General features: G+C 32.5%; 1 protein-coding gene across 2 annotated transcripts; it reads right to left on the reverse strand.

Annotated features, from left to right (window-relative positions):
• Positions 1 to 414: 414 nt before the first annotated feature.
• On the reverse strand, positions 415 to 27474 carry LOC143059917 (uncharacterized). 2 transcript variants are annotated; one of them, XR_012973678.1, is made up of 6 exons: positions 26888 to 27474; positions 17394 to 17549; positions 15883 to 16003; positions 9899 to 10114; positions 7797 to 8072; positions 415 to 7329 (listed from the first exon to the last, which is right to left on the reverse strand). XR_012973678.1 is itself a non-coding variant. In XM_076233500.1 (5 exons), the coding sequence occupies exons 1-5, from the start codon at positions 27370 to 27372 to the stop codon at positions 7881 to 7883; spliced, it is 1170 nt and encodes a 389-aa protein (XP_076089615.1). In that variant the 5' UTR covers positions 27373 to 27474; the 3' UTR covers positions 415 to 7880. The 2 variants fall into 2 exon arrangements, 1 of the variants encoding a protein (XP_076089615.1); XM_076233500.1 differs by having other exon boundaries at positions 415 to 8072.

The following is a 27474-nucleotide window of genomic DNA, read 5'->3' on the forward strand; positions in this document are numbered from 1 at the left end:
ATCATAGTTTTGTAACAGAAATAAACAGGCCCTTAAAATTACATAGAAAATCTATTCGTAACACCAAGTTCAAAAGACAATGAAAGAAGAAGAACAAAGGCTTCATCAGAACATGACATACAAATTACACTGACTTGGGTCAGACAAATGGATTTTTTAAATAATAACAGCAACAGATTCTATTCCTTTTCAATTAAAAACTAAGATTGGTTTGCTCATTGGGAAAGACTGTCCTGTAACCTTTAGTTAATGACCTTCTACATAATGTAGTCCCTGGTGGAGCGTGGTAGCCTTGACAATCATACCACATTTTCTTGTGTCAATCAAATATTATCAATTAGAATGATTCATTTGATTCATATTTAATTAATCTTTATTGCTTTTAAGAATATTAATCAAAATGATAAACAAAAATTACAAGTATATACATTGTTTATTTCTTTAACATATACATGAATGGGAATATTATAATAAAGAATAAAAATTATAATTATAATGTTTACATATCAACACGAAAAACTGATTACATTTTCTGCAAAAAAAAAAAGTAATAATTCAATCGGTTTATAAATATATATATCTGCTATTAAAATATTTCCAAAATAAAAAGTAATTTCACCCGTTGCCTGCATTAATAATAAATAAGTGCTTATTCAAAAATTACAAATTTATCTTAATCCATAAATTCATTGTGTATATAAATAAGTTCATTCAACTTCAATAAATATAGTTTATATGTATAAGCTTATTCAAAGAAAAATAATGATATAATAATAAACTGGCATCAATTAAATGTAAAATGTTTTTGTACAATGTATAAACAGAATAGATTTGCATAAGTTATCATGTTGACTGAAGTGTATAAGTCCATGAAATGGAAATGCATCTACATAATAAACACATAAATGAAAATTACAATTTTTCATCACAGCTACACCAAAAAAGTTCTTGCCAGCTTATGCTATCTCAAATATTCCGACAACAAAAATCTACCTAAATTCAGGAAAATATCTCATGTCATTCAAATGTTATTAAAATTATTGAACTTAATATATACTTATCTAAGTCCAGTATGTTACATTTTAAAATTGATTATGATTCTATAATGTGTTTTCAAAAATAAATATATCATTCAGTGGTTGTTAATTGCAGGCTTATTTACTTATGAGTTTGTTACTAAATTTTACCAAATCTTGACTTTGATAAAAAAAAAAAATCAACACAGAGCATGTGGATCACTTTACAGATGATTTGTTGTATTAAATTTATTCTTTAAGAAACATTTTTTCTACTAGTATTTACCTATCAGTGAATGTTTGATTTTTGTTTCCCACTCCATTTGCACTGCAAGGTTGATGAAGTTGAAACAAGAGGCCTGGTAGATATTGGAAAATATCAGTGAATTAGTGTTTAGAAGCCAATAATTCAAAAATAGTAAAGGGGAATACACCTTTGTCTACATTGTCAGTATAAAAAGTATATATCATACCAAAAAGCAACATCACAAAAATACTGAACTCAAGAGGAAAATCTAATCAGAAAGTCCATAATCACATGGCAAAATCAAATGACAAAACGCACCAAAAACGAATGGACAAGAACTGTCATATTCCTGACTTGGTACAGGCATTTTCAAATATAGAAAATGGTTTGTCGTCAATAAACAACATAAAAAAATGCAAAAATCGGTGTTCCTTAAAATTACATTATAGGGGCAGCAACCAAACAATGTGTTGTTACGTTTGTAGATAATCTTGACCTGAAAAACAATTTTATCCTATGTCAGAAATGCTCTAAACTCTATTTCTTTGTTAGGTTGTGTAAGAGGGTGAGAGCGAGTTGCTTATTTGATTTTTTTTCACATAAACACATTAATTGTGCGTTTAAATTGAGAATAAGGACATCAGGATGAAAGAAAACAGGTTTTAAAAGTCTGCTAAATACATTTATGTTGTCAAAACGCTCCAGATTACACATATACATATGACTTCTTATGAGAAACACAATTTCTATAACTTGACAATCAAACTCAAATAATAAAACCACATGAAAAGTTATAATAAATTAAATAAAGATTTGTCATGTGTTCAATCAAACAAAAGACTTAATATAACAATGTATAAGATGAACTGCAAAGGAAGCATAAAAATGTGTGATCCAATAGTCTTAAATAAATATATCTCAAATGCAAGTAACTCAAAAATTCATTCGATAGGAATACCACATGTAAAAATATAAATACATCTTTGTATTAACACAGACTGAAGTATTGATTTATGCTAAAATAAGACCTCACCTAATATGGCTAACACACTTACATTGATTTTTAAAAGTTGCTGCCTATTAATTTAAACCTACAATCATTCTTCAGATTATATGAGAATTGGTTACAGCCAACTTCAGTCATCAATTTTCAAGAAAGAGGATTCAGGCCATGTGGACAAAACAACATGCATACGAAAAGTCGTGTATCGATATCGAATCTACATTGGTCTTCTAGATACTAGATTAGTCCATGTTGATTTTATTAAGTTTAAGATACAATTTCTTGGTAGTGTAGATTTATTTCATTGTCCTGCTCACAAGCAAACTTAAAACTCACAGTAAAACCCAGTAAGATAATATAATTGAAAAAATTAAAACATTTTTTACTTCCATTAGTAAAATTCAATACATTTGTTTCGAGTTTACACTATTCAAGATGGTTTGCACTTGTTGATAGACCTAAAAGCAAAAAGTGCATACATAATTAACTTAAATTTCTGTATTTGTAAAAAACATGACAGAAGACACCATGTTCTTCATTTAGAAAAAGTTTAAGGAATGAATTAAACATTCTTCTTTTAAAAAATTGCACATTTCTTTAAAAATCTAGGCAGATAGTTTTCTGCTACAATCCAACATGGCAGACACCATTTGATATAGCTTAAGCAAATAAACAAAATAGAGTGGACATAATGTGTTTGTGGTAGGTTTTAAATTTTGGATTTTTATATACTCAGATATGATTGGTAATAATATTAATTTTGTAATCAGGAATGCATTTGACACAAGTTCTTCATTGACAAGATCATGAAGATATAATCCTTATTTCACAAAATGGGTGCATTCTTTCAATAATTGGAACAAATAATTTTAAACAATGACTAACTTGTGAAATTTAACCAATACATTTAAAAAAAGACTGCATTTGACATCTTTTCACATATATTATTAAAATAGTAGTCACAGTACTAATTGATATTTTAGTCTGCAAACATGATTCATTCATTAGTTGTTGCTGCAATTAATTGGAAACTAGCTTGCAGTAACTGTGAGTACTCATAGATCAGTACTTTATGTCTCTAGTGTTTTAGTTTAATTTTGTGATGATGTTAAACCACTGTCCTGGCTTAGAGGAGGGTTGAACCCTGTTCAAATTCAGGAGACTTTAATTCCGAGGTTATGTTTTTTTTACTGTCTCAAGGTAACAAGACTGTAATTCAGTGGTTGCACTTGTCTAATACATATGTTTCTGGTTATTGTTTGGTTTTACTTTTTATCAGATTAGGGTCTTTCATAGCTTGCTTTCAACTATGGATTTCTATTTACTTAAACTAAAGTTATAGTGCGAATACCAAGAAAATGCTTATTTGGGCCATTTTTGGCCCCTAATTCTTAAAATCTTGGGACCAAAACTCCCAAAATCAATCCCAACCTTCCTTTTGTGGTCATAAACCTTGTGTTTAAATTTCATTGATTTCTATTTACTTATACTAAAGTTATTGTGCGAAAACGAAGATTAATGCTTATTTGGGCCCTTTTTTGGCCCCTTATTCCTAAAATCTTGGGACCAAAACTCCCAAAATCACTCCCAACCTTCCTTTTGTGGTCATAAACCTTGTGTTAAAATTTCATAGATTTCTATTCACTGTTACTAAAGTTAGAGTGCGAAAACTAAAAGTATTCAGACGATGACGAAGATGACAATTTCAATGTTGACATTATTTTCCTTTTAATTAGTGAAAACGCCTAGTTCATTATCTTCGCTAGCCAAAGGTTACCATCAACACCCGTTCTCTTCACCCTTGGTGGATTGAGTCAAGATTTGTGATAACAATGTTGCGCCATCTATTGGAAGATTAAAGTCACACCCATTCCAAATACATTATTCTTGACCAATGGTAGAACTTGAACTCTTCAATTTGGAGGTAAAAACATGTAGATTCTACACACTTGGTAAAGCCGGAAACGAAAAATATATGTCAACATTCATGCATTTGTGCATGAGACATACACACAGGAACTTCTAATAGTTGATTAAAAACCTTCAAGTTGTCAATTAATATTTTCATATGTTTAGGGATGTAAAGACTTGTTGCACAATAAACATGTGGCAACTGTTTACAAACACGTCTTACATTTACACGTGTTCATGTTATAGGCGCTTTTTGATTGGATGCAGCGAGTTTCGACTGCAACCAATAACAAGAGGCTGTCACAACGACAGCAAACCAGATTTATTAGCATTTATTTGTGTCCTGGCAATATCACAAGAACCATTACTGATGATTGGTGAAAGTGAAAATCGTCAATATCAAATTTGACCTCTATTTTGTCATCAGTATCAGCATATTAAAATTTGAAAAGCTTAGATTGAATGGTTTGTGAGTAAATGCAACAACGTGAATGGAAACACCATTTTACGATCTTTCAAGAGCCATAACTCTTGAACGGTAAAAGTCAAAATCGTCATTATTGAACTTGAACTCTATTTTGTCATCAGTAACAACATATTAAAATTACATGTTTAGCAAGTACAATTTTTGCAATTGAAAACTCTCTTTAAAAATTTAGTAAATATATAGAATATTTCACCCGTAATATACTGATTAAAATAAAAAAACACTATTTATTAAATAAATTATTTGAATGTGTAGTTACTCAAAAATATAGCATTTTATAGGCGAGTCTGAAGTTTTGTTGTGGCTCAGGTAAAAATAAAATCTGGTCAAGAAAGTTCAATGCATTATATTGTTACTATTTATATATATGTTCCTGCACAATTCATCATCTTAAACAGAAACAAAGTAAGAATTGATTTTATTGTCCATAATAATAGAAAGCAAACTTATATTCAAAGTAAAACACAATCAAGTAGATTATTTTTTGTTTAAATATCACATATTTCTTTTACAAGTTATCTATTAATGTGTATAAATAACTGCCATCATTTTTGCATATGCACAAATAAGAATAACAATATAGATATAAGAACAAAGTCGAATACATTCAGTTAAAATTTAACACCTGTCTTTTAATGCTTTTGTCAATAAACAGAACTCTTAAAGAGCCTGTGTTGCTCACCTGCATCTTTCAGAATGGCCACTTTTAAGTAAAAATCATCATAAAAGGAGAATAACTTTATTAGTTAACTTGCAATTTAAGTCATTTTAACACATTTGTAGATTCTATTCAGCTGAATATTTTTTTGTTTTTAAAGTTTCTATATATCTATTATAGTTTTCAAGATAAAAGGCAAAAAAGAAAAAAAATAGTAATAATTATCATTAAATGGTAAATAACTCAAAAAATTTAATCAAATCAACTAAAGATTTCAGCCATTATGGCTTATCTGTAGATGTTGTCCTGGTGATCATTTTTCTATTACAATTTTTTATCTATCTATATAGTTTTCAAGGAAATAGACAAAACTGCAAAATATTGACTTATTTGTTGATCTTGTCTTGCCAATAATTTTTGCATTTTAAAGTTTTATTTATCATAGTTTTCAAGAAATTGGTAATCCTGGAAAAAAAGGGAAACATCGTCATTAAAGGGCAACAACTTCAATAAGGGGTTGACTGGGGATTTCAATAATGTTGACTTATTTATTAATTTTCTTGTCTTGTTGATCATTTTTGCTATTTAAAGTTTCTGTCTATCTATCATAATTCGAAATAATAGGCAAACATAACTTTTTACTAAACTCAATTAAGGGCAATAACTCGTATAAGAAGTGATCTGACAGTTTTGATGTCAAATGATATTATGTAGATCTCATCATTCTGAAATATTTGTTCCTGCCCAATTTTCTTTATCTATAGCGCTTTCAAGTTAATAGACAAAAATTGCTCTTATATTTTTAGCCATGTGAACCATGTTTGTCGGCAGGCAGGTTGAGATGACACACTTTTTAAAATAGATATCCCGTTGATAATTTTTGCCATGTTTGGTTAAATTTGGTTTAGTAGTTGCAGAGGAGATGATCTATGTATAATTTAACAGAAGACGACAGTTGACAATAAGTGATGTCAAAAGCTCACAGTGGACCTCGTGCCAGGTGAACTAAAAAGGCAAATAGTAATAAAATCTGTATGTATGGTTAAGAGAAAACAGGTTTACAAATAAATAAGATGTTTACTGTAAATATACTTTTATATGTCAGGGCTGGGCTGATAGATGTTACATGATGGTAATTTTTATACAAGAACGGTAAAAGTGACGCCCCAAAAATTGAAACATGATCTGTGTTTTGTGGTAATTGGCATTGTGCATATAAGAGGGGCGAAAGATACCAGAGGGACATTCAAACTCCTAGATCAAAAATAAACTGACAACGCCATGGCTACAAAAGATAAAGACAAACAGACAAACAATAGTACACAAAACACAACATAAGATTCATAACATTTGGTTGAGGCAAACTAAAGTAAGAGAAGGGATACCAAAAAGTCAACAATTTTTCCATTTGTAGAAGGGCATAACTTTAGAACAGTAAAAGTGACGCCACCAAAATTCAAACTTGATCTGTGTTTTTGTGGTAATAAGCATTGTGTATAAATTTCATAACATTTGGTGGAGGCAAACTAAAGTTAGAGAAGGGAAACCAATTTTGGGACGGACGTACAGACGGACAAGGGTTAATCGCAATACCCCCTCCGCTATGGCGGGGGCATAAAAATTGATCTGCACTGATTTTTCAAACTTGTTCTAGACATTGCTGACCTTCAATATAAATTCTATAAATATCTTGCAAGAATAGTACACAGGAGAGCACTTACAAGACTGGATGGATGCAGGGTATTTCTATGTCCCTTGCAATGTGTCAAACAGGGGATGATAAGTAATGGATAATAGATGAATTTCACCATTCTTGCATTTTCTAGTACATTTCCTATGTCACAATAATGTTAATATATATACATATCTTTATATCTAGCTCTGAAAATAACTCTGATGCTGTATAAATAAACTTTTTGTTGCTTTGTTCTTGAATTACAAAATGTTGTGGCAACAATTTCACTAAGATTTTGTACTAAAAAATAAATGTATTTTAAGAGATTCCACCTCTAGGTGTAATACCATCATTGATTTTCCCCTATTAGTCTTTGTTAAATTTGCACTTTTCAAAAAATTGTGCAGAATTTATCTTTGTTTCAAATAAAGAAATACTTGGCATGAGTAAAGTTTTATCCTGTCCAGTTCTATAGAAAAAGTTTCACATAACATTTCATTGCATATAAGAAAATAAAAATCATTGGAAGTTAACCAATCAAATTTCTCCTCTTATTCTATCTGTGTACAAGGTTTAGTAACCATGTAACCTCAAGATTACAAAATTTTCTATAGAAATCACAAATAAAAATAATGGTGTTTTGAAATACCCAAGACATATGTTTATGACACAGAAATAGTTTTACTGCAATAAAATGTAGGATTAATTACCTACAACGGTCAAATTCAAGGGAATATTTTTTAAGACCTACTTTCGTATGCAACCAGATGTGACGTACCATGATTTGGTGGTATTACACCTCTATATTCATTACTATGAATCAACTTTGGTATTCACTTTAGCTTTGATAGGGTGAGCAGATTCTAGTAACACAAAAGGCAGATTATACTTTTGGTATTCCTAATCTTTGTCGGTTTCCTAAACGTAGAAAAGCTTTTATCAGCTGGCTCCTCTCCCTTGCCTTTAATATATCATAAGGTCCAATAAAATGCAGAGTAGCTTTGTCTTCTGGACCTAATTTATCTTTGATATATGTACAATACCTGGGTGATGTAGACAGGCATGTTATCAGTATCTGAAAAGAAAAATCAGTTATACTTAATTAGTATACCACTAGAAAGTTACTTGTTACCTGCCCAAGAGATGGTATAAAAGACACTTTAAACTGATATTTGTGAATATAGCACACTGGAAAAAAAGTAGAAGTACCCAGTGATCTTGCTCCACAAAATGATAAACCCTTCCCCTTGCAAAGTCCATGATTTGCTAAGGGGAAACCCTAAAAATAATTTTAATAAAAAAATTAAAGAACCTCACATACCCCACACCCCCACATTGTCACTTGACAAACAAAATCTCACCAGATTCCTAAGTTCAAAGACTCATAACTCTACAAAAGTCAACTGATAAAAATTTTCTTGTGGATATGCACAATTAACATATTATGTCCTCATAAACTACAAAGTTTCAACTGTTGCAGTAGTATAATTGGGCCAAAATTCTAAGTTCTAAGGGGCATAACTCCTAGAAAAAAAATTGAATCGTAATTTCCTGCAATAAGTTCATCTACATAGTATGTCCTTATTATCTACAAAGTGTCATGAAATTTTGTTGTGTGGTTTCAGAGAAGTTGCAATGACAAACTGTTGCAGTAGTATATTTTGGCCAAAATTCTAGGTAAAAGGGGCATAACTTCTAGAAAAAAATTGAATCGTAATTTCTTGTCGATATGCACATCTACATAGTATGTCCTTATTATCTACAAAGTTTCATGAAATTCTGTTGTGTGGTTTCAGAGGAGTTGCGATGACAAACTGTTGCAGTAGTATATTTTGGCCAAAATTCTAAGTTAAAGGGGCATTACTCCTACAATAAAAATTGAATCGTAATTTCCTGCCGATATGCACATCTACATAGTAAGTCCTTATTATCTACAAAGTTTCATGAAATTCTGTTGTGTGGTTTCAGAGAAGTTTGGATGACAAACTGTTGCAGTAGTATATTTTGGCCAAAGTTCTAAGTTACAGGGGCATAACTCCTACAAAAAAAAAATCGTAATTTCCTGTCGATATGCACATCTACATAGTAAGTCCTTATTATCTACAAAGTTTCATGAAATTCTGATGTGTGGTTTCAGAGAAGTTGGGATGACAAACTGTTGCAGTAGTATATTTTGGCCAAAATTTTAAGTTAAAGGGGCATAACTTCTACAAAAAAAAAAATCGTAATTTCCTGTCGATATGCACATCTACATAGTAAGTCCTTATTATCTACAAAGTTTCATGAAATTCTGTTGTGTGGTTTCAGAGAAGTTGGGATGACAAACTGTTGCAGTAGTATATTTTGGCCAAAATTCTAAGTAAAAGGGGCATAACTCCTACAAAAAAAAATTCGTAATTTCCTGTCGATATGCACATGTACATAGTAAGTCCTTATTATCTACAAAGTTTCATGAAATTCTGTTGTGTGGTTTCAGAGAAGTTGGGATGACAAACTGTTGCAGTAGTATATTTTGGCCAAAATTCTAAGTTAAAGGGGCATAACTCCTACAAAAAAAAATCGTAATTTCCTGTCGATATGCACATCTACATAGTAAGTCCTTATTTGTTGTGTGGGGTATAATTAACTGCTGACACAGAGAAATGTCTTGCTGTCAGCAGAAAATTCTGAAAAAGACAATTTGAGGGACAGCAGCATTGACAATTAATACAAAGTCGCTAGACCATGACATCGGGACAGGGCATCCAAATAACTAAACTGATTTGTACTGATAGTAATGCAATTTTATAGAAAATATCATTTATCTATCAAAAGGGATCATTAATTTTACTGGACTGAAAGTGTTAATCATTTAAGAGTTGATCGAAACATTTTAATCAATTAGCTATATATTAACATTACCTTTGTCTCATGGAGCAAAAGGCCAAGACATTCTTTTTTGAAGCAAGAATTGCCTAGTCCAATGATCAGCTGTCCAACATGTTGGCTAAATCCTCTTATCTTTGATGGATCCATAGTTTGAAGTGTCTCCTTATCACATGTATCAATAGCCTCTGGTTTTTGTCTAGTAACATGAATCTTTTGATCAACTAATGAATCATTGGTTGAAACTTTAACCTAAGAACAAGGAAAACCATATAGGACCCACTAATTCATAATTAATAACTACTGTACATTCAGAAATTATTGCAAGGTTTCTTTATACAAATAATTTGACTGGTTTAATATCGCAATAATAACTAGAGGCTCTTAAGAGCCGGTGTTGCTCACCTTGGTCAATGTGTTGCAGTGCATATTAAACAAAGGACACTCTACATTATTTAAGACAAGAATAGAATTCATGACAAAACTCTCTGTTTTTGTGTCAGTGACTTGTTTGTAGAACTTACTTTACTGAACATTCTTGCTTACAGTTATCTCTATCTATAATGAGCTTGGCCCAGTAGTTTCAGAGCAGAAAATTTTTGTAGAAGATTAACTCCTGAAGTGGTCAATTGACAATTTTGATCATGGTGACTTATTTGTAGAGCTTACTTTGCTGTTTACAGTTTATCTCTTTCTATTATAATATTCAAGGTTATAACCAATAAACTGCTTCGCTGAGCGCAGCTGGATACGCCCCCAGAGGTCCAACCCTGAACAGTTGGGGCAAAAATGGACACAATATTCAAGCTTGATACAGGTCTGAATTTGGATTGTAATTAAATATTTGACATATTATAGGTTTCTGAATAAATGTAGCCAAAGAACTTGGAATTGGTTATATGAATAAAACCCCAAAACTTGGAAACGGTAATTCTGAAATTTATAAAAAATGAAAGGGAGCTCACGTCAATAGATATAAACAATTCACCAAAGTTTCATGCATATTGGTTAAAGCTTTTTTGAGTTAATGTCCGACATGTTGACGAAGGACGGACGGACAGACGGTCAACGGTATACCATAATACGACCCGTAAACGGGCATAAAAAAACTGCAAAATTTCCTTAAAATTAACAATTCAGGGGCAGCAACCCAACAACAGGTTGTCTGATGCATTTGAAAATTTCAGGGCAGAAAGATTTGTACCTGATAAACAATTTTACTCCTTCTCAGATTTGCTCTAAATGCTTTAGTTTCAGATATATAAGCCAAAATCTGCATTTGACCACAAGGTTCTATTTCTAGCCATGGCAGCCATCTTGGTCAATGGGTGTGGTCATCGGATACATTTTTTAAAGAAGATACCCTAAGCATAATTTAGGCCAAGTTTGGTTTAATTTGGCACAGTAATTTCAGAGGAGATTTTTGTAAAAGACTACAATAAAATGCTCCGCTGGGTGCAGCTTGATACGACCGCAGAGGTCGAACCCTGAACAGTTGGGGCAAGTATGGACACAACATTCAAGCTTGATACAGCACTGAATTTGGATTGTGATTAAATATTTGACATAGCATAGGTTTCTGACACAGAATGAATGTGCTCTAAGAACTAAAAAAATTTTTAATTTACCTATTCAAACCATATCATTATCATTTGCTTTTATATATAAATCATAAATAACCAATTTAAAATGGAAAATTTTAAAGAAGAAAAAAGGGAAAAAAAATCCCCCCCCCCTAATTTTGTGAACCCCCTTATGATTCATCACCCCCAAACTCAATACCAGCCTTCCCTTTGTGGTATGGTACCTTGCAGTACAATTTCATAGAGATCTATACACCTGAACACAAGTTATTGTCTGGAAACTAGAACCAGATGCTCCACAGGGCGTAGCTTTATACGACCGCAGAGGTTGAACCCTGAACGGTTGGGGCAAGTATGGACACAACATTCAAGCTGGATTCAGCTCTAAATTTGGATTGTGATTAAATAGTTGACACAGCATAGGTTTCTGACACAGAATGAATGTGTTCTAATGAACTTAAAATTTTTGTTTTCTCTTACAGCAATTCACTATGCTGTTGAATATTAATCCTCTCAAAAAATGTTTGAAGAAATTTTCTTTTTATTTATGAAATTTCAAATGAGAAAATGGAACCTAATTTTTTTAATCACATCCCCCTTTCCCTTATTCCAAAACTAATCTCAATTAAAATTTCTAATGGAGTTTGCAACAATAACTACTCATTTAAATACATCATAAAATATTAAGATGTAAACAAAACTGCTTGTTATCACTGAATGGTAAAGATTATTTTAATTTATTAGTTGGTAGTAAAAAGTGAATATACATTGTATATTGTATATAACAAAGATTTAAGTTGATTCTGGACAAAGAAAGATAACTCCAATTAAAAAAAATTCTTGCTATTGCACAACATTGTGCAATTAGATATTTCTTGCTTACTATTCTGGACAAAGAAAGATAACTCTAATTAAAAAAAAAATTGCTATTTCCCAATATTGTGTAATTAGATATTTCTTGCCATTGCGCAATACTGTGCAATTGAAAAGACTTGCTATTGCACAATACTTAATATAAAAATTTTAGATCCTGATTTGGACCAATGTAGACCAATTTGAAAACAAGACCAAAAATGAAGAATCTACATACACAGTTAGATTTGGCATATCAAAGAACCCCATTTATTCAATTTGTGATGAAATCAAACAAAGTTTAATTTTGGACCCCGATTTGGACCAACTTGAAAACTGGGCCAATAATCAAGAATCTAAGTACATTTTTAGATTCAGCATATCAAAGAACCCAACCGATTCATTTTTTGTCAAAATCAAACTAAGTTTAATTTTTGACCCTTTGGACCTTAATGTAGACCAATTTGAAAACGAGACCAAAAGTTAAGAATCTACATACACAGTTAGATTCAGCATATCAAAGAACCCCAATTATTCAATTTTGATAAAATCAAACAAAGTTTAATTTTGGACCCTTTGGGCCCCTTATTCCTAAACTGTTGGGACCAAAACTCCGAAAATCAATACCAACCTTCCTTTTATGGTCATAGACCTTGTGTTTAAATTTCATAGATTTCTATTTACTTATACTAACGTTATGGTGCAAAAACCAAGAAAAATACCTTTTTGGGTCCCTTTTTGGCCCCTAATTCCTAAACTGTTGGGACCTAAACTCCCAAAATCAATACCAACCTTCCTTTTGAGGAAAAAAACATTGTGTTTAAATTTCATAGATTTCTATTTACTTATACTAACGTTATGGTGCAAAAACCAAGAAAAATGCTTTTTTGGGTCCCTTTTTGGCCCCTTATTCCTAAACTGTTGGGACCTAAACTCCCACAATCTATACCAACCTTCCTTTTGTGGAAAAAAACATTGTGTTTAAATTTCATTGATTTCTATTTACTTAAACTAAAGTTATTGTGCGAAAACCAAGAACAATGCTTATTTGGGCCCTTTTTTGGACCCTAATTCCTAAAATGTTGAAACCAACACTCCCAAAATCAATCCCAAGATTTCTTTTGTCGTCATAAACCTTGTGTCAAAATTTCATAGATTTATATTAACTTAAACTATAGTTATAGTGCGAAAACCAAGAAAATGCTTATTTGGGCCTTTTTTGGCCCCTAATTCCTAAAATATTGGGACCAAAACTCCCAAAATCAATACCAACCTTTCTTTTGTGGTCATAAACCTTGTGTTAAAATTTCATAGATTTCTATTCACTTTTACTAAAGTTCGAGTGCAAAAACTAAAAGTATTCAGACGACGACGACGACGCAGACGACGACGCCAACGTGATAGCAATATACGACGAAAATTTTTTCAAATTTTGCGGTCGTATAAAAATGCCTGTTTTTTGGCCTCTTTTTGGCCCCATATTCCTAAACATTTAAAGTAATTACCCCCAAACTCAAACCCAGCTTTCCCTTTGTGATATGGAACCTTGTAGTACAATTTCATAAAGATCCATACACTTACACACAAGTTATTGTCATGACTCTAGAAAAATGCTTGTTTTTTGCCCCTTTTTTTGCCCCTAATTCCTACAATTTTGAGGCAATTACCCCAAAATCAATCCAAACATTCCCTTTGTGATATGGAACCTTGCAGTACAATTTCAGAGAGATACATACACTTGCACAAGTTATTGTCTGGAAACTAGAAAAATGCTTATTTTTGGCCCCTTTTTCCTAAACGTTTTGGGCAATTACCCCCAAAACTCAATTCCAGCTTTCCCTTTGTAATATGGACCCTTGTAGTACAATTTCAGAAAATTCCATACACTTACACACAAGTTATTGTCATGAAACTAGAAAAATGCTTGTTTTTTGCCCCTTTTTTAGCCCCTAATTCCTAAAATTTTAAGGCAATTACCCCCAAAATCAATCCAAACATTCCCTTTGTGATATGGAACCTTGTGGTACAATGTCAGAGAGATCCATACACTAACACACAAGTTATGTCAGGAAGTTACAAAAATGCTTATTTTTGGCCCCTAATTCCTTAACTGTTTGTACCATAATCCCCAAAATCAATCCCAACTTTCCTTTTGTGGTATCGAACCTTATGGTAAAATTTCATAGAGATCCATTCACTTAAACTAAAGTTAAGAGTGCGAAAACCAATCGGTCTTCATAGACTAAATGTAGTTTTCATGATTTTAAACACCATTTTATATGATAAAATAAAGAATTTATCAGATTTGAGAGGAGTATAGAGATAAAGGGTTACTTTGAAAATAATGTCAAAAATATTACTTGAATAAGTTATTTTTAACATTTTTGAAAAAAAATAGAAATTACACTTACCTATTAAAGGCACATAATTGAATTAGGTTACAAATTATAAATAACTTCAGGTCTTAATTAATTCACAAGTATCAATCTATTTATATCAGTCTACCTTCAAGATTTTAGAGGAAAATGATAATTTAATAGTCCCAAGAGACCAATCTTTGACCCAGAAGCGTTGGTATGTAAGATAAGTGTGTGGGAAAGTTAATTAGTGTTTCTGAAGAATTAGTTTTTATATATCAAGGGAAAAATAACCAGATAACTGTGAAAATTATTTAAAGCTAGTAAAATCTGTATTCTTAAACACCTATAAAAATAATATTTAGAAAAATAACTTGTATAAGTTATATTTAAATTAGCCTCGTTTTCAACATTACTTGTATAGGTAATTTTAATTGTTACTTGTTTAAGTAATGCCCCTGACTGATCTATTATAATATTCAAGATAATAACAAAAAACTGCAAAATTTCCTTAAAATTACAAATTCAGAGGCAGCAACCCAACAACGGATTGTCTGATGCATCTGAAAATTTCAGGGCAGATAGATCTTGGCCTGATGAACATATTCACCCCTGTCAGATTTGCTCTAAATGCTTTAGTTTCAGAGATATAAGCCAAAAACTGCATTTTACACCCATGTTCTATTTTTAGCCATGGTGGCCATCTTGGTTAATGGGCGGGGTCATCGAATAGTTTTTTTATAACTAGATACCCTAAGGATGATTTAGGCAAAGTTTGCTTTAATTTGGACCAGTAGTTTCAGAGGATATGATTTTTGTAAAAGTTAAGGGACGACGATGATGATGGACGCCAAGTGATGAGAAAAGCTCACTTGGCCCTTTGGGCCAGTTGAGCTAAAAATTGCATTCTGATATCTGATACATAGTTCTGTATGCAGATTTCTTAAGTCTAGTCTTGTAAGTGCTCTCCTGTGTACTATTTTTGCCAAATATTTAAAGAATTTATATCGAAGGTTTATATCAGATGGCTTAAAATTTCTCCACTGATTTTTTTCAAAAAACTAAAATCCATGAACATGTATTGTAGCTTTTGCTCATACCACATGTACCACGAAAATATAAGTACTTTCACAGTTTTTGAGTTATATGTTTTACAATTGGAAATGAAAATTAATTGTTGACACACAAGCCTGAATTTTTTTTACTTTATTTATATATGAAGAAGTACCTCTGCAACTGTCATTATCTGTATTACATCAGGCATTTCATTTGATGAAATTCTGAAAGTTAAGTCTGGAACTGCCACAACACGTACATCCTTGATCATGGTTTCCTCGACCAATCCTATACTACAAAAAGAACCATTTTCAAAATTAACCTTTCATCATTTTCATATACAGGGTACCAGGATTTGATGATTTAGGTCGAGTCAATCGATTGCGATCTTGTTTTAATCAGTTATTTAAGGTGGTTACAATATTTCATGGATTTTAAATATGTCAAGGGCTAAATATTTTTGTGAGGTTTTTTGTTGATGCTTTTCTTGTCACTGATTTTGATCTTCCTAAATGTTTATAGGACAAGGTACAATTTGGGCTAAAAGTGAAAACTGTATGACTGGCATGAGGACCTTGCAAGGTACACACATTCCAAATATAGTTATCCTATTACTTAGAATAAGAGAGAATTCAACAATACAAAAAATTTTAACTTTTTTTTCAAGTAGTCACTGAACCATAAAAATGAGGTCAAGGACATTGGACATGTGACTGACAGAAACTTCGTAACATGAGGCATCTATATACAAAGTATGAAGCATCTAGGTCTTCCACCTTCTAAAATATATAGCTTTTAAGAAGTGAGCTAACACCGCCGCCGCCGTAGCCGCCGCCGTAGCCGCCGCCGTAGCCGCCGCCGGAACACTATCCCTAAGTCGAGCTTTCTGCAACTAAAGTCGCAGGCTCGACAATAAAACCACTGCAAGCAAAACGCATTTTTATTGTGCCATTCTTTAATTCTTATCTGGTGTCTATTTGAAAGCAGAAGTCATTGATATCATCTTTCACTGTGGATAGACAGGATAATGTTCCATGTCTTGGGCATTCGTCTTTACCAAACATAATACCTTTATTTCCTGCAGATGTTGTTTGATCTGTTTTAGAATCCTGCAACCAAAACCAGACGTCTTTAATCATGTTTTCAAAAATTAAATTGCCATAAAAGTTATTGCCTTTATTGAGGACATATTATTGCTAAAAGTTTTGAGATGTTCTGGTGTTTTAAAGTGGACACGCTTTGCAAATAATAATAATTGAACACCTTTGGATCATTTAGGATTTTGAGGACACGTTTGGGCATTGTTGGGGAGATTGACACTTTTGGAAGTGTTACATATACATTGTATCATGTCTGTCTGAATTTCAAAATTATAAAGAAATAACATTTTCATTCCACTAATTAAGCTTGCTCATGTTGTTTCAATTCTTGTTGTAGCAAGATGTTGGTAAGGAATCTTACTGCTATTCTCAATTTAAAAAAAACAAGATCTTACTGGTTTTACATGTATGTACATGTATTGTAACACAATAGTCCAGCAATGTGAAAAAAAACCCTGAAAAGTCAGTCCTCATTCTGCAGTATGTTAAGGTTAAGCACAAAGTGGTTAAAGAAACAGTCTTGTCAATAGTCATGATAGTAATGGTCAAAATTTATTTTCACCATATTTTTTAAAGAATTTACCTTCCCTTTAGGTTACACATTCTGCAAAACTTCTCCAGCATTGTTGTGAACCTCATTTCTTCCACTGTTCTAGAAGTCAACAACAAATCATAAAGTATTTCTTTTAGGTCATTTTGAAAGTCATGTCTTCCAGCTTCAATATGATGTATCAAAACTCTGAAAAAAAAATCCTAATTATTTATATAAGAACTGGACACTGCTTAGAGGTGCATAGAATCTGCTGTCGATTTGGAAACTTGTTCTATAATCTATTATTAAGTCAGACTTGGTGTCTATTTGAGTCGTACCTGTACATATATATATATGCAAAATCAAATAAATGGGGAATATGTCTATGGGACACAGATGATGCCCCCGCTAGCATATCATATAAAGTTATAAAGGGCAGGGTTTTCCCCGAGTCAATTATTTTTTTCACCAACTTACATAAATATATTTTTCGTTTAAAATGTTCCTTCTTTCTAACTCCCCCCCCCCCCCCCCCCCATTTACTTTTTAAAAGATACTATAAAAATAGCAATATAGACATCATAATTTTGACTTCTGGGACACAAGATTCATCTTCAAAAGTTTATCGGATATACATTTCCCTTCCAGTTGAAGGATAAAGACTAAAGGCAGAGACTTTTCTTACTTTTCAACAGGTTTTGGAACAACCCTCCAAATGTGGGATATCCCTTAAATAAGGGACTGTCCCTCAGACAAGGGATCATTTTGCTGTTGTAGAAAAGTAAAAAGAAAAATTTAGCTTTTTTTTAACTTAAAAGGGGAAAAATTCATTATATTTGGAACAACTTTTCTTAAAGAGGGGTCCACTTATTTTTAAAAATAAAGAAGATACATGTATAAGTCCAGGAATATTACAAAATTCTTGGACATGTTTTGACCATATAATACCAGATAGTTGTATAGTTCTTTGGGAAAAGTTTCTTCAAATGATATGAATATGTGCCCTTTTGTACTAAGAAGTGGTTTTTACAACAAAACATTTTTTTTTTATCACTTGAAATTGATCCCTGATTTAAGGGATAGTTATTACATTGAAGGGTTACTTATTTGAGGAGTTGTTCCCAACCTGTTGAATATATTTCTTCATAACAACAGTTTTCTTTTCTGGACCATCGTAAATGAAAAAGTTGAGACGTAAAAATATGCTTGAAACACGTGCGTCGCCAAAACGAAAAATAAATAAGATGGATGAAATCAAATCATTATGTATATTTCTTTCGCCAAATTCTTTCGCAAATGATGAATTTTAATGGCCACAATTTTTATTTTTTTGCAAAATGCGAAAATGGAGAACGCCAGCGGTAACCTTGAAAGGGACATAACTGAAGAACAGTAAAAGTGACGCTACTCAAATTTGTACTTGATCTGAGTTTTGTGGTTATATGTATTGTGTATAAGTTTTATAACATTTCGTTGAGGCAAACTGAAGGTAGAGAACAGAAACAAAAAATTCAGCAATTATTCCATTTGTAAAGGGGCATAACTCTAGAACAGTAAAAGTGACACCACCAAAATTCAAACTTGATCTGTCATGTCTGTATTTTGTGGTATTAAGCATTGTGTATAAGTTTCATAACATTTGGTTGAGGCTAACTTTAGTTAGGGAATGGAAAGGAAAACTAGTATTTTTTCCATTTGTAAAGGGGCATAACTCTAGAACAGTAAAAGTGACACTACCAAAACTCAAACTTGATCTGTGTTTTATGGTAATAAGCATTGTGAATAAGTTTCATAACATTTGGTTGAGGCAACCTGAACTAGATTTGATTTGATTTTTGGTGTTTTAACGCCACTTTTAAGCACCGCTTTTGGGCCAATTTTTATTGGTGGAGGGAGACGGAGTGCCAGGAGAAAACCACCGACCTGTGATAGGAAAACTGACAATCCTAGTCAATTTAGATTGGAGTCTAGTGCACCCGCACAAGCGGGATTCGAACTCACAACCTCAGTGTTGACTGGCTAGTGATTACAGTAGTAACTACTTAGACCACTCGGCCACTGAGGCCCCTCCTAAACTAGAGAACGGGAATGAAAAATTCAGCAATTTTTCCATTTGTAAAGGGGCATAACTCTAGAACGGTTTAAGTGACGCCACTGAAATTTAAACTTGATCTGTGTTTTGTGGTAATAAGCCTTTTGTAGAAGTTTTATAACATTTGGTTGAGGCAAACTAAAGTTAGAGGACGGAAACCAACTTTGGGAAGTAAGCCAAAATATTTATCAAATGGAATTTATTTTAATATGTTGCATTAGAATGGAGATATCTGTATTGTATTTCGTTGCTAGCTCAGTATATAGGTAAACTCAATTTGTGACAGTCAAATCTACGTTTCACGAAGGCCAAGCTTAAAATACAATACAGATATCTCCCAATTACAGATATTTGAATTTTAATGAGGGCCTGTAAATAATGAAAACTTATAAATGTAAATAAAATGCTCCGCTGGGTGCAGCTTGATACGACCACAGAGGTCGAAACCTGAACAGTTGGGGCAAGTATGGACACAACATTCAAGCTTGATACAGCACTGAATTTGGATTGTGGTTAAATATTTGACACAGCATAGGTTTCTGACACAGAATGAATGTGGTCTAAGAACTTAAAGATATTTTTAATTTACCTATTCAAACCATATCATTATTATTTGCTTTTATATATAAATCAGAAATAACCAATTTAAAATGGAAAATTTTAAAGAAAAAAAAGGAAAAAAAAGGAAAAAAAAATCCCTCCCCCAAATTTTTTGAACCTGTGGCCCTTATGATTCATTACCCCCAAACTCAATCCCAGCCTTCCCTTTATAGTATGGTACATTGCAGTACAATTTCAGAGAGATCCATATATACACTTGAACACAAGTTATTGTCTTGAAAGTAGAAAAATGCTTGTTTTTAGGCCCCTTTTTGGCCCCAAATTCCTAAATGTTCAGGGCAATTACCCCAACCTCAAACCAAGCTTTCCCTTTGTGATATGGAACCTTGTAGTATAATTTCAGAAAGATCAATACACTTACACACAAGTTATTGTCTTGAAAGTAGAAAAATGCTTGTTTTTAGGCCCCTTTTTGGCCCCAAATTCCTAAACGTTTTGGGCAATTACCCCCAAACTCAATTCCAGCTTTCCCTTTGTAATATGGACCCTTGTAGTACAATTTCAGAAAATTCCATACACTTACACACAAGTTATTGTCATGAAACTAGAAAAATGCTTGTTTTTTGCCCCTTTTTTGGCCCCTAATTCCTAAAATTTTAAGGCAATTACCCCCATAATCAATCCCAGCATTCCCTTTGTGATATGGAACCTTGTGGTACAATGTCAGAGAGATCCATACACTAACACACAAGTTATGTCTGGAAGGTTTTTTTTGTCCCCTTTTTGACCCCTTATTCCTTAACTGTTGGTACCATTATCCCTAAAATCAATCTTAACCTTTCTGTTGTGGTATTGAACCTTATGGTAAAATTTCATAGAGATCTATTCACTTAAATTAAAGTTAGAGTGCGAAAACCAATGTGTCTTCTGACGACAACGACAACGACGCCGACTTCATACCAATATACGACCACAAAAATTTTTTTGCAGTCGTATAAAAATGGAAAAAAAATGGTAACATTTGTCATTTCCATGTGTAAGGGCAATAACTCCCATAAGAAGTTGTCTGACAGTTTTACAGCTGTGAGGTTTAATTATGCATACAAATTTTCCAAAATGCTAAAATTATCACTGATACCTTTATCTTACATTCATTTAGAGTATTTTCCTGAAGAAATAACTGTGAAGAACTTCTTAAAAGCAATCGTGCTTTGAAAACGTACACAGATTTAACATATCCGTCTCTGGTCCATGTTTTACCATTGTCAAGTCAACATCCAGTATTAGAAAAATGTGATTTTTAAAATATAAAGCAAAGTTGTTGAGAACATAATGTCTGTCACCATGCTGGTGACGATTTGTCTCGGTGCTGAAGTGTCTAGAATGCTGCAAACTTGACACATTCAGTCAGGGGTACTACTTGTACAAGTTATTATTATCCACCCTTAGTTGATCCGGCCCTATAATAAAATAATAATGAATAATTAACTTCGGCGGATTTTGTGACATATCTGAATCAGTATAAATGGAATTTGTAAAAAGTATCGATGAATAGTGACAGCAGGTAAGTGAAGGATGCCTAATATTACCTTTAGCATGTTTAGAGAAACATTCAGATGAATTACTTTAAATCGATACAAAAATGAGTAATCAGTATGATTTGTACAATTTGTTAAGCAGCATCGATATTAGTAGAGTGGGGCGCTCATATTCGCCGTGGACACAATTTCGCCGTTTTATGATTTTGAGGTGTAAAAACTTCAAAGGATGGTTGAAATGGAAGAAATATGCTGTTAAATCATATTTTTATAACAAATATGATTATTTTAGAAAATGTGACTAAACTTCGGCACCTACGGCAAAGGACCGAAAAATGGACAACGATTTTCAGCCAATTTCCTGAATGACAAAAACGATTTCAAAGAAGCATTCCTAAATAATTGTTTGACTGATTGCCCTAAATTTCAGTTTTTTACATCTTTCAAATGTCTGCTATTCGTCTATAATGAAATTTATTTGATAAATAAAGTTAAAAGCTGCAGTTATTTGGTTTTAAATAGATATGTCAAAACGGCGAATATGTGTCTCCCATCGACAAAATGTTAGGAAATTTCAAACACCCTTTAATCCAACTCTGCAGATGATTTTACTCAAAACAAACACGCTTTCAAGCTAAGAATATTTTGCATTTGAAGTTATCTTCATATAGAAATATCAGTATACTTCAAAAACATAAAGACCTGAACATAAACTGAAGAAAACATGGAAAGATATGGCGAAAATGAGCACCCCACTCTATATGAATATGAAGTTATTTTCCATGATAACTCAGAATACAATTGGGAAAAGTTTATATTCAATTCCGACACATAGAAGAGATAAATAGATATTCACAATCCACTGGAACACATAATAATGTAATTACCATAATGATCATTAGTCTATAGATACATTTGTAATTGGTTTGTTTATTCAACAATTGTCTGATGATCGTGAACCAAAGTAAGGCTGGTCGTAATCACTTAATTCAATTAAAATCATAGCTATTAAAATTTACTAAGAGCTAATTTCCTAATTCTTGTAGAGTAAAACTTTGGTGGCTTGCTTGCTTTGTTTGTATAAACTTTTAACTCAAGCTTTGACATCTTCAAACAATATATATAGGCATAGTTAAACCTGTATATATTATATTTACATTTAATTGGACGTTATCCCAATAAAATTGTACAATATACAAACAAAGCAAGTAAGTAAGCTAACCTGAAAGTCTTGCTCTACATGCATTAGGAAATTAGCTCTAAATAAACAATTCACAGGGCTGTAACTAGGCCTTGGGAACAGACGAGGCAGGGGTTTAATGGGAGCCGCCGATTGAGGCCCCCTGGCCGAAAATTGTAACATTATGGTTCGAAATATATCTTGTTACCTCCGTTGTTTGTATCATATTTATTGTTTTTGTTTCATATTTACGGTAAAATATCGGGAAACAAAGTGTGTTCTAACGTCTGTCAAATATGAAGTCGATTTTGTCAAGTCATTGTGCATTTATTTTCACACAGGATCGTATTTAACATTATGCACATAGGAAAAATAACAGACCACCGGCGCAATCTCTTTGACAATTGTATTTTCCTCTTTTAAACAAGACGAAACAAGTCTACAGATTATGTTTGCTAACATCCCGTTGGAAACAAAAACAATGTTTAGACCTAGTATTTCGTACATCCGGCCGTAATGGCGTTATCACATGTTAGTCACATGTTTCACGTATGACTGGAAATGATTAGAACTTTAGGACAAAAACAATTTTAATATATAACTGGACTTCTGTTTCCTGTGAAATGTAACGCATAACGATAAAGTAATTTTCTTACTTAATTATTACGAAGATCAAAACAAGAATGTAAATCATCTTGGATTTATCTGTTTGAACATCTCGCAAGAGTTCATATTTGCATATTGTTTTTAAGAATGCTATTACAACAAAGCAGATTACATCATCTAAAAATTGCGTTACGAAATCCGACACAAAAATCACGCCACTGTTCTTACATCTGCTACATAAATACTTATAGTTCTGGGCATTTTCTTCTCACTATTCTTATTGGTCGCGAGAAACGACACAAAAATACGGTTGTAGAATCTTTGATATTCGTATATTTTATTTTTTTTTCTAGGGAAGAGTAGCATACACTTGTATGTTGATAAAAATAATGGCATCTTTAGATGTAGTTGCAACTTTTCTTACAGTAATTCACATTTTATCACTTTTCTATAGTTATAGGAAACGGAGCCCAATAGCAAATTATGGTCCATATACATGGTTTAAAAAATAATAGTAATGATACAAAAAAAAAATAATGAATAAAATAAAATAATGTAGATAAATTACATATATATATTATATTTATATAATCTTCCTTTATTTCTTATCATTTAAATTTAGAAAAAACGATTGAATAAATTCAATTAAAATATATATGTCTTTATTTTCTATTAATAATACTCCACTTACAGGTGATGTTTTGTTTGTTTTTGTATGTTTCTTAGGTATGAAAAACCAACACTGTCAGAACAAATGCTGAATATAATTATAATAAATAAAGTTGTACAGGATTCTTTAATAAAATCAGATTATAATATGTCTCTGATTAAATTTAACAAATCTCACACTTTTCATCATTTTTGTGACTGTCATTTAATGACAGGAAACACAAGAAATGTTTATTGTAGTCATCTACTAATGGCACACTTCAAAGGTAATCATAGCAATAAAAATCATGTTGTTGGGAGAAACCACACCAAGGTAATAAACAATTAAGGAGTTTTAGGGAGGAATTAGTCCAAGTTTCCTCCCAAGATTTGGAGAGAGTTGCTGGAATTTCTTGGTGTGACACCAAGTTTTTACAGTGTAGGGAGTATGACATTACATCCTCTCTGTGTGTACTGTAGTACACATTATTGTTTAGAGGCCAGCTGAAGCACACCTCTGGATTCAGGATTTTCTCGCTGTACTGAAGACCCATTGGTGGCCTTCGGCTGTTTTCTGCTCTTTGGTCGGGTTGTTGTCTCTTTGACACATTCCACATTTCCATTCTCAATTTTATTACACCCAATCAATAATGATAAAAATTAAATACTCTCTAGTCACCTTTACCATGGTTAATTGTGCGACCGTCTTTATTTCACAAGCCCAAAGTATTCCCACAATACTCCATGGAAATTCAAAGTATCAAGCAATCAAATTGTCATTCTGCCAAGGTCTTGTCCTGTCCTTTTAACATTTGAATGGAATAATCACATACATTTTGTAACTTGCTCTCTATATATAGCTAAAAGAAAGCCTACTTCATGTATTTGCCGTTAAACCAAACAAATCCTCCATCCATCCAAAATAAATGTTTTGTTTTCGAATAGCAGCCAGGTTTGTAGCAAAACATTTGAAAATGCCTCAAATCTTCATTTTATTTGAAAGAGAACTACATACAAATTGTGGGGTGTTTAGGTATTCATGTGTGATCTGTGAATGCTTCTTTAATAATATTAACTGAGCAAGGTGAAGAATTCAAACTATTTTAATTTTGATTTACTTTGCGAACTGATAATGTTGGAAATATCCATTATCAATAATTCATTTTAACGGGAAATAAATAATTACAGAACCAAATGCCGGTTTACTGGCGATGGTAATCAGATACAGAGATATTACGTTGAAATAAAAGTACAGAAGCTGCACGTCAACATAAATTACTATTCGAAGTATGCATTACTTAATTCTTGATGTTAAAATGCAAGGATGTGTTCTACCCTCTGCATGCATGCCTAACTTTCTCCATTTTCTTTTTTTCCCTTATTATTTTTTTTTGCCAGCAATTGCCTCGTCTGCCTCATTGTAGTTACGGCCCTGATTCAAGGTCTTTATAGTTGGATCTTTTATTAGAAGTTCTAATAACGTTTGTCAGGACCTCAGCAGGAATATCAACTCTTCCTGCTGCTTTTCGAAGATAAGCATGAAATACATGTACAGCTTTTAAGACTTCTTCTTATATCTATCTATAATAATATTCAAGATAATAACAAAAAACTGCAAAATTTTGTTAAAACTACCAATTTGGTGGCAGAAACCCAACAATGGGTTGCTCGATTTGTCTGATAATTTCAGGGCCGATAGATCTTGACAAATTGAACAATTTAACTCCATGTCAGATTTGCTCTAAAAGCTTTAGTTTTTAAGATATAAGCTAAAAACTGCATTTGACCCCTATGTTCTATTTGTAGCCATGGTGGCCATGTTTGACCATGGATCAAATCTTCGGAGTTTCAGAGAAGAAGATTTTTGAAATATTTTATGACAACAGACGACGAAGGACGCCAAGTGATGGCATAAGCTCACATGGGGCCCTTTGGGCTCCGGTGATCTAAAAAGGGAGACAATGCCATTTAATATAAGGCAAAATAATAAAAAAAATCTTAAAGATCCATTATCTTTAATAAATATGTACAATGATGTATGGAAAAGTTTGACACAAGCTTTCTGTTTTTTTGGTGGTTTTTTTTTCGATTTTAAAGACTGAAAATAAAATATATTGACTCTGAAATTAAAATTTTGGGTTATATATTAAAACCACTATATACTCATGATACTGCACAGACTTTAAACCCATTGACAAGGATGATGGTGTCTAAGTAACTGCAATTCAGAATACCGAACATGTTGAATGAGGGCATTTTTTTAAAGAAAATACTTTTAACCATGCTATTGACATTCTTATCTTTATCTATAATCATATTTTTTACTTTTCTTTATTTTCTGTTTTTTTTTATATTTTTGGTTTATTTTTCTATTTCAACAATTTCTTTATCATATTGGCTTGAATTTTTTTATTTTGTTCATCTAAAGTTCCTTTCTTAGTGGTCCATTTATAAACATGATAAAACATCATTTCCTTAAGTTCTAGTTCGTTAATATATGATCATGATGATAAACCTGTCATCCATACATGTTTACTACGCATGGACGGACTTACCGGACAACCACACTTCTGTGAAAACAGAGGTGACCCATTTGTCTGATTGATTTTCAAATCTTTTCAGATATATGATTGCGGAAATAAGATAGTAAAAAATGTACGTAACATTGAGTTTTCAGTGAATAGATTCAAATCAAATTTGATGCAATTTTTATATAATAAAGAAGAAATATACACGATCAAAGCCTTAGATGGGCGGAGTTACAAGACTGCATCGTATCTTAATTTTTATTCCCTATAAATATTTTTTTATATTGGGGCGGATCGACTAAGGGCCCGATTGACATGAAAGCTACAAGAACTTGAGAAGTACCTGACTGACATTGCAGTAGTGAATGAAAAGATGGTAATTTTAATTTTACCTGGAACTACTACCCACAGTTTTCATCAACTCTTCATCATCATGGTGTTCATCTGAATCAGCATCAACTTTGGGAAGAAAGTTTTTAACAAGATATTCTCTAACTTTAACATAATTTTCCTGTTCAAGTTCTTTGACACTTGTGTCAAATGTCAAGTTAGCATTCAAATAATCCATCATCTTGATTAAATCTGCATCGAGGGGTGGCAAACCTGCATTTATATTTGAAAACATGTCGAAAAATTCATCAATGCTCTTCGTGGATGGGTCGATCCAGTTCCAATTAATCTGAAGATTTTCTAGTTCGCTCATCGTCCAATCACTTGTTTCACGCGGAATGTAACTACTCAGTGCAGTTAATTTCTTCTTCTTATCGCTTGATGCGGAATAATAATCGCCATCTAATCTATTTGTCCACAGTGGATCATCTTCTGAATTTGAGCTGTGCCGTTGGCGTTTGCGTTTAGGTTTCGAGGATGACGCCATGTTGTGCCGAGGATAATTGTTCTCAACTCATCAGTATACGGCAGCCGGTACGGTCACAGAACCGTTCGAATGCAGCACCGGAATACGTCCCCAGAACCATTT

Source organism: Mytilus galloprovincialis, unplaced genomic scaffold (genome assembly GCF_965363235.1).
Source record: "Mytilus galloprovincialis unplaced genomic scaffold, xbMytGall1.hap1.1 HAP1_SCAFFOLD_42, whole genome shotgun sequence".
Lineage (NCBI taxonomy): Eukaryota > Metazoa > Mollusca > Bivalvia > Mytilida > Mytilidae > Mytilus > Mytilus galloprovincialis.